We start from the raw sequence: 12,920 nt of genomic DNA, 5'->3' as shown, positions 1-12,920 counted from the left end.
CCTGGAAGACAAAGGCATGTCCCCTTGGAAGGCACACAGGCCCCACCAGGATCCAGCCCCTGCCTTCCCACAGGCCTTAACTACCCGTTCCCCACATCCAGCATCCAGCCAGGACGACACACGTCCCACTCCAGTGGCCAAACAATGCACCCTGTCTGTCTCTACCACTAAAAACGAAGTGAATACCCCACCTCTGGGTACCATAGTGCAGTAGATCACAACTGAAGTGGTAGAGCCTTTTTGAAAAATTCTAACACCTAGGCCTCACCCAAACCTCCTGAATGAGAAGCCTCAGAAGCGGGGTCTGGCCACCTGGAGGTCTTAAATAGCTTCTCGGATGATTCCCATGCACCCGGCATCCAGCGCAATTCCAAGCACACCTCCATCCTGGCACTTACCACATTTGGTTTCAATGGCTGTTTTATTTGTATTCTCCACTAGATGTTAAGCCAGAGTGCAAAAGCTGTCTGCCATTATTCTCTGATTCTCCAAGCACTCATACATCATAGAATATCTACAGATAGTGCAACCCTGACCATTCCGCACACTATCTTAGCTGTGATTAGTTTTCAGAGAAGCTGACCACTTGGGTAATGACTTTATTAAAATGTATTGTAATTACACAAAAGGAGTGTTTCTTGTTGTTCCTATGCCTTTGGAAACTCCCAAAAGTTTAGCTCACTGGAGTGACTAAGGCAGGAACCAACATCTAAAACTGTCCTAGGGCCTTTAGGACCGGGATGCCCAACTGCACCCTATTGTCAGCGAAATGCCCAAGATGAGGGAAAGCTACATACTCCAGGAGAGGGGATCACTCAACTCTTGTCCTCAGAGGGTCAGGGTGGCCCTCCCACTTAGATCTGGTCGGTTTATGCTTCTAACTGCTTGATCTTAGTTCTCTGGCTGCCTAAGAAGCAGTGGGCTTACGCGTTTGTGAGAACAATGAACTGGTCCCTTCAAAGTGTGAGGAACTGAAAGTAAACGCTGATGTGTTCTTGCATCAGGAGCAGTTTGGAAGTTTTCCATCGAAATGAGGGTATCTTTGCCTCCATCTGTGCCAGCTCCGACACCCGCGGGGTTCCGCCCCCCAGTACCCCCTCCCAATCCCCACATCAAAGCCCCCAAGCAGCGGCGGCGGGATTTGGATCTTGAGATCACTCGAGGCAAGGTCATGCGAAAAAAGGGGCACCGTGATGAAACTGCCTCCCAACGATTTGTGGCCGGGGTACCGGCCGCCGAGGCGGCTCCCAGGTGCAGTAGGAGGCGGCCTGGGATGCGGTTTGACAGCTGCGAAGCCCCTCGGGGTGCGGGGAAGCTCCGGCGAGCGGCGACAACGAACCAGGTGCGGGACCAGCGACCAGCCAGGGGTTCGCGGGGCTCCGGAGGGGACGGGGAGGGGAGACGGGAGGCGGACGCCCCGGCTCGGCCTCAGGCCGGCGCGCGGGGAAGGGACGGCCGGGCCTCGCTCGGGGCCCTCGGGGGTCGGGGCGCGGGGTGGGGGCGGCCGGGCCCCGCTTACCTGTCCAGAGTCTCCACGCTTGGCTGCCGGGAGCCGACGGCGGGGCCCCCCGCGACCCGAGGGGGCCTCCTGCCGCCCGCCGGTCCCGGGCCCAGGCCCCCGCCGCTCTCGCAGCCAGCCGCCGCCGCCGCCGCCGCCGCTGCCGCCGGCCTGTCCATGGCGCGTCGAGTCCGCCGCCGCGGGGAAGCCGCAATCAGGAGGGGAGCGGCGCCCCGGAAGGTCCGGCCGCTCGCCTCCGGCGGCCCCGATCTGCCGCCCGCCCGGCTCAGACGGCCGCCGCCATTAGCTGTCACCTGGCGCCCCGCGTTACCCACAAGGCCGCGCGCGTGGGGGTGGGGGGCGGGGAGGGCGGTGCGCGACCCGGAGCCGGGTCCCCAGCCCGCTCCCCTCAGCCCCGCCGGAGCCCCACCTGGGCCACTGGCCCGCCAGCCGGCGGGGTGAGGCCCGGGCGACCTGGACACGTCCCAAGCCACTTGGGGTCGAGATCGACCCACGACTTAGGCAGAACGTGCTTTGCTCGGGAAACTCCTAGATGGGCTATAGCGATGCAGGGTTAAAGAAGAATAAAAAGTTTAGAGCAATTCAAGTATTCAGTACGATTTGTTTTCCATCCGTTTTCCTTCCTTAGAAAAGTTTTGCGGTGGGAGAAGCCCCAATGCCCGTGGGCCTCCCTGGCCTTGACATCTCCAACCCCCGAGCAATGCCATACATTCTAGCAACCTCCCCTCACTCCGTTCTTAGCCGCCCTCCCACGCCCCCACAAAGCCACCTCCCCGCCATCTGTAGGGTAACCAAGTGTTCTGATGCCGCCCTTGGAACATCCGCCCTCAGTTTATATTATCAGCAACGTGTAACTTCTGTCGGCTAAATCACTGCTTGTGGAAATCAAGTCCATGCCTTTATCTGATGATAAAGGCATTTAGGATATTTGATTCCGGCTTTATATTTATTTTCCTGACCATTCTATTAGGGTTTGCATACCAACGGGCTCACCACCTGTTACCCACCCCTGATTTAGTTGGGGGTGGGAATGATGGCTACTGCCGTTTGCCTGTGATTGCCCTGAGTATGACCTGTGACCAAAATCTGGCCAGTGAAATATAAAGGCAATAGTTTGCATTCTGATAGAAGGCAGACCTGTAGACAGGGAGTTATTAGTTCTCATACCAAACCCATCCTGCCCTCTCACGTTGATAACTTCCAACTGAACTGTGAGAATGTGATGCTTGAAACCCTAACACCCAAGAGGGGATGAGCCTGGGGTGAAAGGTTGGCAGGGTGAGAAGAGTTAGGAGGAAGGAAGGGCAGATTTCCAGATATACTGAAGACCCACCTCTTGCAGGCTTCTGGTTTTCCAAAATTATTAAATCAAATGTTTAACCCAGTATTACAGATGGAATTGTTTGTGTCTCTCCCCCTACCTCCACCATTTATATATTGAAGCCGTAACCATCAAATTGGTATTGAGGTATTTGGAGATGAGGCCTTTGGGAGGTGATTAGGTCGTAAGGCTGGGGCCCTGAAATGTTTGGACTGTGCCTTTCTAAGGAAAGATGCCAGAGAGCTTGACTCTCCCTGTAAGGAGGCACTGAGGAAAGGCCATTTGAGAATATAGCATGAAGGCAGCTCTCTGCAAGCCAGGAAAAAGGCTCTCCCAATTATCTCAACCTTGCCAGAATCTTGATCTTGGGACTTCCCAGGCTCCAGAACTGTAAGAAAATAAATGCTCATTTTTTAAGGCACTCAGTCTCTGGTATTTTGTTATGGCAGCCTGAGTTAAGACACCCACTTTCAGTCCAGTACTTTGTTAAAAGGAGGCACGGGCATCCTATCTGCTCTGAGCTTTGTCAGGAAGAAAATGGTGACATTTTAAACGTATCCTAAGTCCCATACTCTTCAAGGAGAATTAGGCCAAAGAGGAATCCATTCAGCCCACCATTGCTTGTACCTGACGACCTGAGCGATCTGCAGCCTGACAGGTCCTCTCCTGGTGTCTGTTGTTTCTGTTGGTTCCCACTGAGGACTTTCTATCTTTGCTTTTTTTTTAAACTGTGTGTTCATTTTATTTTTAAAGTTACTTGTGAGAGTTCCTAAAGAAGCCTAGGACAAAAGTGTGTTACTAGATTAATATTAATATTTACCAGATAATGCCAATCATCTCCAAAGCAGTCTATGAGAGTTCCTATTGGCCCACCTGGTCAATGCTTGGGATTGCCAGACTTTTCAAAGATTTGCTAACACGTGGGTGTGGGGTGGTATCACTGGTTTGAATGTACCTTTCCCTGATGAGATATGACCAAGCTCCTACTTAACTAAGGAGACTCAGTTCTTGACTGTATTCCCAAGAAATTCCGCCTTGACCCCCTATCTTGGCCCCACCCCCCCCCCCCCCCGCCCCGCCGCTGCCATCTGCCTCTATTAAAGCAGGTTGCACCCTGCATTGGAATTACCAGTTAACTGGACTGTCTTTCCACTAGGCCAGACATTCCTGGAAGGAGGCCACTGTTTTATTCATTTTTGTTTCCCAACAAAGGTCAGCTGACACAGGTCTGGGTCATAGGAGACAGTATTTGTTGATAAATACTATCTAAAATATTGTCTTGAACTTTCCTGGTGGTCCAATGGCTAAGACTCCACACTTCCACTGCAAGGGCCATGGGTTCAATCCCTGGTTGGGGAACTAAGGTCCTGCATGCTGTGTGGTGCAGCCAAAAAAATAAAATATTGTCTTAAAAAAATAAACACTTCTGGTTCTCTGTCACATCTCTAAAATGATTTTTAAAAAACCCTTAAAAAGCAACCCTATCAATTTTATGTTGTGGGGAGGCTAGATAGTACCAAGTTTGGCACATATGCCCCTGATACTTAGCTCCCTTTCTTCCATTCGGGGGCCAAGGGAGTTGGAGAGATGCGAGGATAGAAACAGGGAATAAAGTCAGAGGCAACTCAAAGTCTAAATTTCACCTGCAATGTAACTAAATGAATTGAGCTATGCATTTACCCAATTGTGAATCACTATGGAGCTAGTAACAGGAGAGTGTGCCTGACCTTTTAAGGCTTGCAGACCCACTTGCCACCTGCCACCAGGGACTGGGCTGTGTAGCAGCACCACAGCTTCCTATACCCAGAACCTTGTTCATGTTCCTTTATGCAGCAAGGGGGCATGAAGATTGCTGATTCTCTGACTCTGAGGCGGGGAGAGCGGCCTAGGTCATCCAGAGGGGCCTAATAAAACCACCGGGGTCCTTTACATGTCAACAAGCAAGGCGGAAGAGTCAGAGTTGAGAGATTTGAAGGCACTGGGCATTAGTCGCCAGAGGAAGGTGGCCACTAGAGGCTGGAAGAGGCAAGGCAAGGACTCTCCCCTAGAGCGGCCAGAGGAATGCAGCCCTGCTGACATCTTGACTTTAGGCCAGGGAGGCTAACTTCAGCCCTCTGACCTCCAGACCTGTGAGAGAAGAAATATGTGTGGAAGATAATAAATCACCACTAACTTTGTGGTGATTTCTCACAGTGGAAACGGGAAACTAATACATGGGGCCAATGCCCTCCTGTGCCATAAATATTGTATGTGCTAGGTGATGAAAGTGTATTTCTGAAAAGGGCTATGTGACTTGTAAGGACTCTTCTAGCATGAGCAGTCCCTACCCTCACTGAGCAGATGGATGCTAAGGCCTCCTCGCAGGCCTCCGGATCCATGGCATCTGGGAGCTGGTAGGTAGGACCTCACATCTTCTATCCAAGAAGCAGGTCCACAGCCCAGACGGAAACCCAGATCCCCACACGGCCCAACCTGGGTTCTTTCTAATACATGTTTGTGACATAAAGCACCCGAAATGAGATGAACAACCTTCTTTTGTCATTTATGTGGGCTGCACTGTGGAACAGTCCATTTCGAAAGCACATACATAATAACCATTGTAAAGGAATAAGCCATGTTGTCTGCAGCTACTAGGAAAACAAACTGCTACGTCTTAATGGTCATGTCTAAACATTTTGGCTACCCTACACAGCTTAAATACTAAACATTTTAGCTACCCTATGTGGTTTAAAACATTATCACCTTTGCTTTTAAAGGACAAATTACTGCAAATAAGGAATAATCTATATATGAATCTAAGCCTCATAAGAAAATGAAAATACTTTGTTTTGCTGATCTTTCATCTTCCAGATTCGCTGAATACAAAAGACTTTATTAATAATTCTTTAACTAAGTTATAAATCTACCAATAAATGTCAGAGTATCAGGCTCTTATTTAAAAAATTGGTATTCTGTCCAGCAGTATGCTTTAGAGATTCTGTGAATCTAAAAGAATTCAACTGCAGTCTATTTCAACCTTTAGGTTTTCCCTTGAATGTACTAATCCTCATGTTCTTATTTGCTGCATACATTCTTTCCTTTGAGTGTCCCCAGAATTTACTTTAATAGCCATCGGTAACTACATCCTCTAGTCCTAGGTGTATATACTCTGTAATAAATCCCTGTATTTTAAGAACATTCCCTTTATAATAGTCCTGCCAGGTGGCCCTAGTGGTAAAGAACCCACCTGCCAATGCAGCAGATGTAAGAGACATGGGTTCGATCCCTGGGTCAGGAAGATTCCCCTGGAGAAGGAAATGGCTACCCACTCCAGTATTCTTGCCTGGAGAATTCCATGGACAGAGGAGCCTGGTGAGCTACAGTCCATGGGGTCACACAGAATCAGACACAACTGAAGTGATTTAGTACACACACACACCTTTGCCTAAAGCTCCCAAAAGCCACATGAGCTGTGCACAGGACTGACAGCTGCCTTCTGTAGAGAGGACTGCAAGTAAGGAGATATTGGTCAATGGATTTTCCAACTTTTGAGTATCATTCTTCCCCAAAAGCATAAGGAGGAGCTTTGCTGTCTTATCACAAATAGATCAGAAATACCATGACTATAGTTAGAGAAACCCTGTTATATTACCAAAAATATGTATGATTCCAATTACTTGAAGGGCTGCCCCAGGAAGAGTTTATTCTATTTCATTCCAGAAGGCAGAGCTAAAGCTATTCAGTGGGAATCCAAGACAGGTAGCATTCAGTTTGGTGCCTGCATACATCTGTTTCAATGCTCTGGAACTTTGGGCACGTGGGTGAAGCCCTGCATCCACGGTGCTCTCCTCGGTTGAACAACAAGGACAAGAGAACACTGCGTGGCCATGAGGGTGCAGTGAGGGTGAAACACAGCTGTGCCTGAAGAAGAACCTGCAGAGTTCTATGAGTAAACCTACTCATAGTTTTAAATGAGATACTTACTCTTTTAAGGGTCCTATTCAGATTTTTTAAATGGTAAGTGAACTATTATAACTATTTGGTATTCTTAGCACATGCATAGATAAACAACTCCCAGTTGACAGCATCTGAAGAATTTTCATATTTCTTACCTAAAGAGACTTTGAGTATGACTTATTTCAGTCTCTCAATCTCCCTTAATATCAACTGCTACATTCTCCATCCAGAGTCTAAAGTCTCATGTCTCTGCAACCCAGCACTTTTGTGAAAGCTATCCTTCCATTAATAAAGACAGCTGTGGTCTGACTGACATAGAGAGCAGACTTGTGGTGCCCAAGGGGCAGGGGAGTGGGGGAGAGATGGGAGTGGGAGTTTGGGATTTGCAGATGCAAACTGCTATATTTAGAAGGGATAAACAACAAGGTCCTATTGTATAGCACAGGAAACTATATTCAATATCCATGATACACCATTATGCAAAAGAATAGGAAAAATATATATGTATAACTGAATCACTTTGCCATACAGCAGAAATTAATACAACATTGTAAATCAAATATACTTAACAAAATAAATTTAAAAAAACACAGGTCATTGTGCTGTGCTGTATTTAGTCGCTCAGTTGTGTCCAACTCTTTGTGACCCCGTGGACTATAGCCTGTCAGGCTCCTCTGTCCATGGGCATTCACCAGGAAAGAATACTGGAGTGGGTTGCCATGCTCTCCTCCAGGGGATCTTCCCAACCCAGGGATTGAACCCGGGTCTCCTGCACTGCAGGTAGATTCTTTACTGTCTGAGCCACCAGGGAAGCCCAAAATAAAGGCAGTTGTGGCTTAAAATCTGCATTGTCAATGTACTTAAATTTCCAATATTGTTGGGATTTGGGGAGAGCCCTATACAAGGTTGCTAGTAAGATAAAGAGCATGTGAAGTAGATCCAGGAAAAGCAAATAAGATGGGCAACATGCACATTTAAGACACATACACTACAAAGTTACAGCCCTGGGAATAGAGTGTGATGTTTAGTTAATATATTTATTACAGCAGGTCTTTAGTCATTATTGCCATGAAACAGTTGTCATGAAATTTCACAAAATCCTTTCAGCTATTAGTATTAGCTTTTTTTTCTTTTTATGGAGTGACACTTTGTTAATTTATGAAATATTTACAGCGTTTACAAAAAGCAAGAGACTGTCTAATAAAATTTCTTATACATACAAAATTTATACATTTATACTACTGCATTTGAGATGTCTTATTTGGTAAACCATTAAGCTATGACATAAAATAATTTACAAAGATATATTTAATCTCTCTTAATTCATTGAAAACAAAACCATATTAGCTATAAATAGACCTTTATAAATCATTGTAAAACACATTAATTGCTTTTTAACTCTAGCTTTAACTTTTACAAATATACTGACTAAATGAATTAGTTCAGATATCAAATAGAACTGCATTTGAAATTGCATTTAATACTACAAAAAAAGAAAACAACCTGAAAAAGCAAACCGCTGGGTACTTCAAGTAAAAATTTGTAGAACCAGTTTTTATGCACTCCTGGGTGGGAAAGGGTGTCAAACACCACTGAAATTGAAATTCATAAACACCATACTTTCAAGAATACGCTCAACAAATGTACATCTGCGGCTTTTATTTCAGAGGCTGCTGCTCTAGCAACAGCTCACACATCCAAGATGGTCAACCCGACACTTTGGCAGATAAGCTAGTTTGACTAGAGCAACATTTGCGAAAACATTCACGTAAGCAGCATAATGCATCCAACATCTTCAAACAGTGCTAGAGAAGGGCTTTCCACCACCTGAAAACAGGTCAGAATTCTAGGCAAGCTCATGAAAGAACTTAGGAAACAGAAATAGCAATGTTAAAAATAATCAAATCATATTTAACTGGGCCCTATCATTTTTTTAATATAAAAATATGCTTCTCTTGGAAATTAGGGGAAAATACTTCATATTCCAAAATTTCAAAATAATGGAAAACTCATCTACACAGCTATTTCTCAAGTCATCACACAGATGATGGTGTGAAATTTGGCAATTATTTAAACACCTTGTTTTGGGATCATGCCTCGGAAGCTGAGCTCAGTTTGGTTTTGGCAGGAACACCCATCTTTCACATTTAGGTTCATTTTAGATCACCCAAAGCAACTATTATAAGCAGTCTGAGGAAAATCCATCTCATAAACATACATTTTCCCCCTTTAGTTAAAAATGTCGTTGTTCTAATGAGGCCCACAAAGTACATATTGTACACGTAATATTTCTGAAGAGATTGAAGAGGTAAATATGATTTAAATATTATCTTTCAAAAACCACTTTTGGAAGGTATCAGGATTTTCCAAAACCCCATCTGGGCTCCTTTCTTCCGATTGCCGTGTAGACACTGTAGTTTTCTTGCAATATGTATTCTAGAAGGCACATATTCAAGAGTTTAAGATTATGTTAGTTCAAGTTCTAAATGGAGGCAAATAGTTTAACCTACTTTGTACAGAGGCCCCGAATGAAAAGTCCACTTTTTTCTTTATTAGAAGTGAGTCTGCACATGGGGCATCATTTGTGAAGGGCTAGAAGGTGAGGCCGAGGGATCGGAAAGCTTGGCAGAGTTGGCAAACTGCAATTCGTCAAGGCGCTTGATGTACTCATCGCGTAGGGCCAAGAGTTCCATGTAACGCTGCTCCACTGGGTTTGGCTGCTGGACAGAAGGGAAGATGTGAGTGCTTTCTGCCAAGACGCACCTGTGCCCCCATCTGCTGCGGCTGCTGCCTTCTGAACAAACCCTGTCATTGGGCATTAATAGACATCATTTCCTTCAATATTGCACAATTTGCAAATACAGAAAAGTACAAAGATTCATGATAATAAAAAGATATTCAGCTATCTGCCACCAAGAAATAACTCACACACACACAGGTCCACACACATGTGTCGCCATCTTTTTAAAATGCATCTATCCAGGCATAGGTCCGGGCTGCTGTGTCACCTGTCCCTGCTGCGCTCCGAGAGGCAACAACCCTTCTCAGGCTGGGGTGCAGGCTTCCTTCCTGTGCAGACTTTTGACCCTTTTTCTCTAAGTGAATATCCAGAAACAAAATACACCATTCTTCTCTACTTGGTAAAACTGGACCTCAATGGTGGTTTTCTCTAGTTCTCAATCCACATTTTGATCTGCCAGTATATTTCTGAACTGGATCTCAGTTGAGTTCCATGGAATACATAAACCACGGCTACTCTATCTATCCCCCACAGGGGAATGGTAACCAGTATTACAGGTGATGCTGGGCTATCTTTGGACGTGTCTACTCAGGCAAGTATATGAATGCTACCTGAAGGAATTGTTCTGGTGTGTGGGGAAGGAACTGCTGAAGAGGACGGTGTGATCAGTTCCACTTGACCACATGCAGTCCGACTGTTCTGAGGTGGGGAGATGATCTTACCGTCTCACTAGTGGTGCCTGGTGGTTCCCAGTCACCAGTGCTTGGCAATGTGAGAGAAATAGTCTTTGCCAATTTGATGAGTATAACTTGGTATCTCATGGTAGGTTTAGTTTGTATCACTGTGCCTTAACACAACTTTTAACATTCTACTGTCTGTATTAATGTATGACAGAGAACACTGGCCCCAACGGACAGCCTAGTGTGAATCTCCAGCCTGCCAAAAGTCTACTGAAGTGCCTTCCTTTACGGCTAGTGGCTTCTAGAACTGTCCTGCTTTCCACTGCATTACAGCTCAGTTGGTAAAGAATCTACCTGCAATGCAGGAGACCCCAGTTCGATTCCTGGGTCGGGAAGATCCAGAAGGGATAGGCTACCCACTCCAGTACTCTTGGGCTTCCCTGGTGGCTCAGCTGATAAAGAATCCACCTGCAATGTGGGAGGCCTGGGTTCGATCCCTGGGGTGGGAAGACACCCTGGAGAAGGGAAAGGCTACCCACTCCAGTATTCTGGCCTGGAGAATTCCATGGACTGTATAGTCCATGGGGTCACAAAGAGCTGGACATAAGTGAGTGACTTTCACTTTCACTTCAAGCTGCGTGCTGAAGCTGCAAGTACCAATGAGGAAGCCATGAAGACGCTACACTGATGAAGAAGGCTACACCCTAGATCTGACTTGTAATGCTCTTTGGGACTTGCATCAGAGAAGATGGCAGGAGCTAAGACTGTATTCATTTCCTGTGGCTGCCAGACTCTAGGGGAGGAGACTCCATTGCCTCTACCAGCTTCTGGCAGCTCCAGGCTTCCTTGGCTTGTGGCCGCAGCACTGCAATCATTCTGTTTTTACACAGCCTCATCTCGTGTATGTGTCTGGCTTTCAAATCTTCCTCTTTTCTTTTATGAGGACACCTGTCCTCGGATTTAGGGCCTAACTAAATATAGGAGGATCTTGTCTTGATATTCTGAACTCAAGCACATCTGTAAGGACCCTTTTTCCAAGTAAGGTCACATTCACAGGTTCCAAGTGGATGTGTGTTTTGGGGACCCCCATTTAACCTGCTACAGCCTGCCAAGGCCTGACTGGTGCTCTCCTCAGCGCTCTGCTTACAAAGGGGCAGGGTTTGGAGAAGTCTCCGTCTCTCTCCTAGCCCCATCCTTCCTGTGAGCCCCTGTTCTTTTTACTGTATGGCTCTGTAGAATGTGAGGTTTTCACGCATACTGACATGCGAACAGGAATGCGTGTAGAGCGACTGATGCCCAGTAAGTGCTGTGCACTGCCCCTTGATACCCTTTGCCTGTTTTTCTCTGTATATGCTCCCCTGAGAGCTAGACACTGCTCCAGGGGCTCAGGATTCAGCAGTGAATGCACGTGCTCAGTCGTCTGACTCTTTGTGATCCCAGGGACTGTAGCTCATCAGGCTCCTCTGTCCATGGGATTCTCCAGGCAAGAATACTGGAGTGGGTTGCCATGCCCTCCTCCAGGAGATCTTCCTGACTCAGAGATGGAACCCAGGTCTCATGTCTCCTGCATTCGCAGGTGGGTTCTTTACCACTAGTGCCACCTAAAGGAGGCCCAAACTCCCACTTCTGTGGTGTTTCTCTTCCAGCAGGGGGAGACAGACAAACAGCAAAGACAATGATGACCCTGGGAGGTCCACAGGACGTGGAAGGTGATAAGGACTACAGAAAAGTAGAGCATGGTGGGAGGGACAGGGACACACCGTGGGTGAGTGACACTCTCAACGGGGTGGTGGGGGTGAGTCACCTTGAGAAGGTGACTCTTAGGGGAGGGCTGCGGGGAGGGGAGGGAGGTGGCCAGGCAGACGGCTGAGGGTCTCGAGGCTGAGCAAGGAGCCCAGCGTGGCCAAAGCAGGGTGTGCGAGAAAGAGGCATCAGTGAGGAGGCTGGGAGCCCTGCAAGCTCTCCTGACAGCCTGGGACAAGTGGCGAGAGAGCAGGGAAGGCAAGGATGACTGTGTGCTAAATGGAAGCTCACCTACAGGGACGGGAGTGCTTGCTGGCAATGGGTGTGTGTATGACCTCTAATGTGGTCAGAGTCTCACATGTACAGACACATATGAACACCTACCGCACTGCACACTTTGGACATGTGCAGATTATTATGTATCAATTATACCTCAATAAGGCTGGTTTTTAAAGTGGGGGAAAAGGATGCCATTCAGGTTTCTGGCCAGGGCATGTAGGATGGAGCTGCCAAGCACTGAGATGCGGAAGCCAGTGGGAGTAGCAGGTTTGGGGAAGAGGACTCCATGTGCACTGGCTCCGTTTGCTGTGCCAGGACCATGGACCACTACACATTTACCATCGATGGTCCATTCTTCCCCCTCCCCAGCCTCTGCATCTCCAATCTCTGTTTCTGGGTTCTGTTCTGCTTCAGATAAGTCCTAATGTGTCAGGGCAAGGGTTTCCTCAACACTTTCCTCCAAAATGCTCTTGGCTATTTTTAAAACTTCTCTTTTCCATATGACTAGTAGAATCTATTTGTTATTGTACCAGCAAGACAAGAAAAAAGAAATGAGAGGTAAAACAATCATTTTTGCCAATGATGGACAAGGCTATAGAGTTAGAAAACTATTAGAAATAAAAAGATCATTCAGTCTGGTAGTGGGTACAAAAGATGTCTAGCAGTCATTAGCCTAGAGACAAAGAGAACCAATTTAGGGAT

The 12,920-nt window shown here is 46.8% G+C and overlaps 2 protein-coding genes across 9 annotated transcripts in view; both read right to left on the bottom strand.

The window, feature by feature from the left end:
- Window positions 1–1,937, bottom strand: part of MTMR1 (myotubularin related protein 1) — a 60,075-nt gene extending 58,138 nt beyond the window's left edge. Inside the window, exon 1 of one of the 5 annotated variants that reach the window (XM_043897659.1) lies at window positions 1,520–1,937. In XM_043897659.1, coding sequence (XP_043753594.1) covers window positions 1,520–1,677 — 158 coding nt within the window. In that variant the 5' untranslated portion in view covers window positions 1,678–1,937. The remainder of the gene's footprint in view (window positions 1–1,519) is intronic. The other 4 variants (XM_043897655.1, XM_043897656.1, XM_043897657.1 and 1 more) reach the window with 4 other exon arrangements.
- Window positions 1,938–7,794: 5,857 nt separating this feature from the next.
- Window positions 7,795–12,920, bottom strand: part of MTM1 (myotubularin 1) — a 96,260-nt gene continuing 91,134 nt past the window's right edge. For 3 of the 4 annotated variants that reach the window (XM_043896537.1, XM_043896539.1, XM_043896540.1), the window contains one exon: window positions 7,795–9,496. In XM_043896537.1, the coding sequence (XP_043752472.1) occupies window positions 9,329–9,496 (168 nt within the window). In that variant the 3' untranslated portion in view covers window positions 7,795–9,328. The remainder of the gene's footprint in view (window positions 9,497–12,920) is intronic. The other variant, XM_043896538.1, reaches the window with a different exon arrangement.

Source organism: Cervus elaphus, chromosome X, assembly GCF_910594005.1.
Source record: "Cervus elaphus chromosome X, mCerEla1.1, whole genome shotgun sequence".
NCBI lineage: Eukaryota > Metazoa > Chordata > Mammalia > Artiodactyla > Cervidae > Cervus > Cervus elaphus.
The sequence above is the reverse complement of the archived record's forward strand: the minus strand, read 5'-3'. Positions and strand labels throughout refer to the sequence as shown.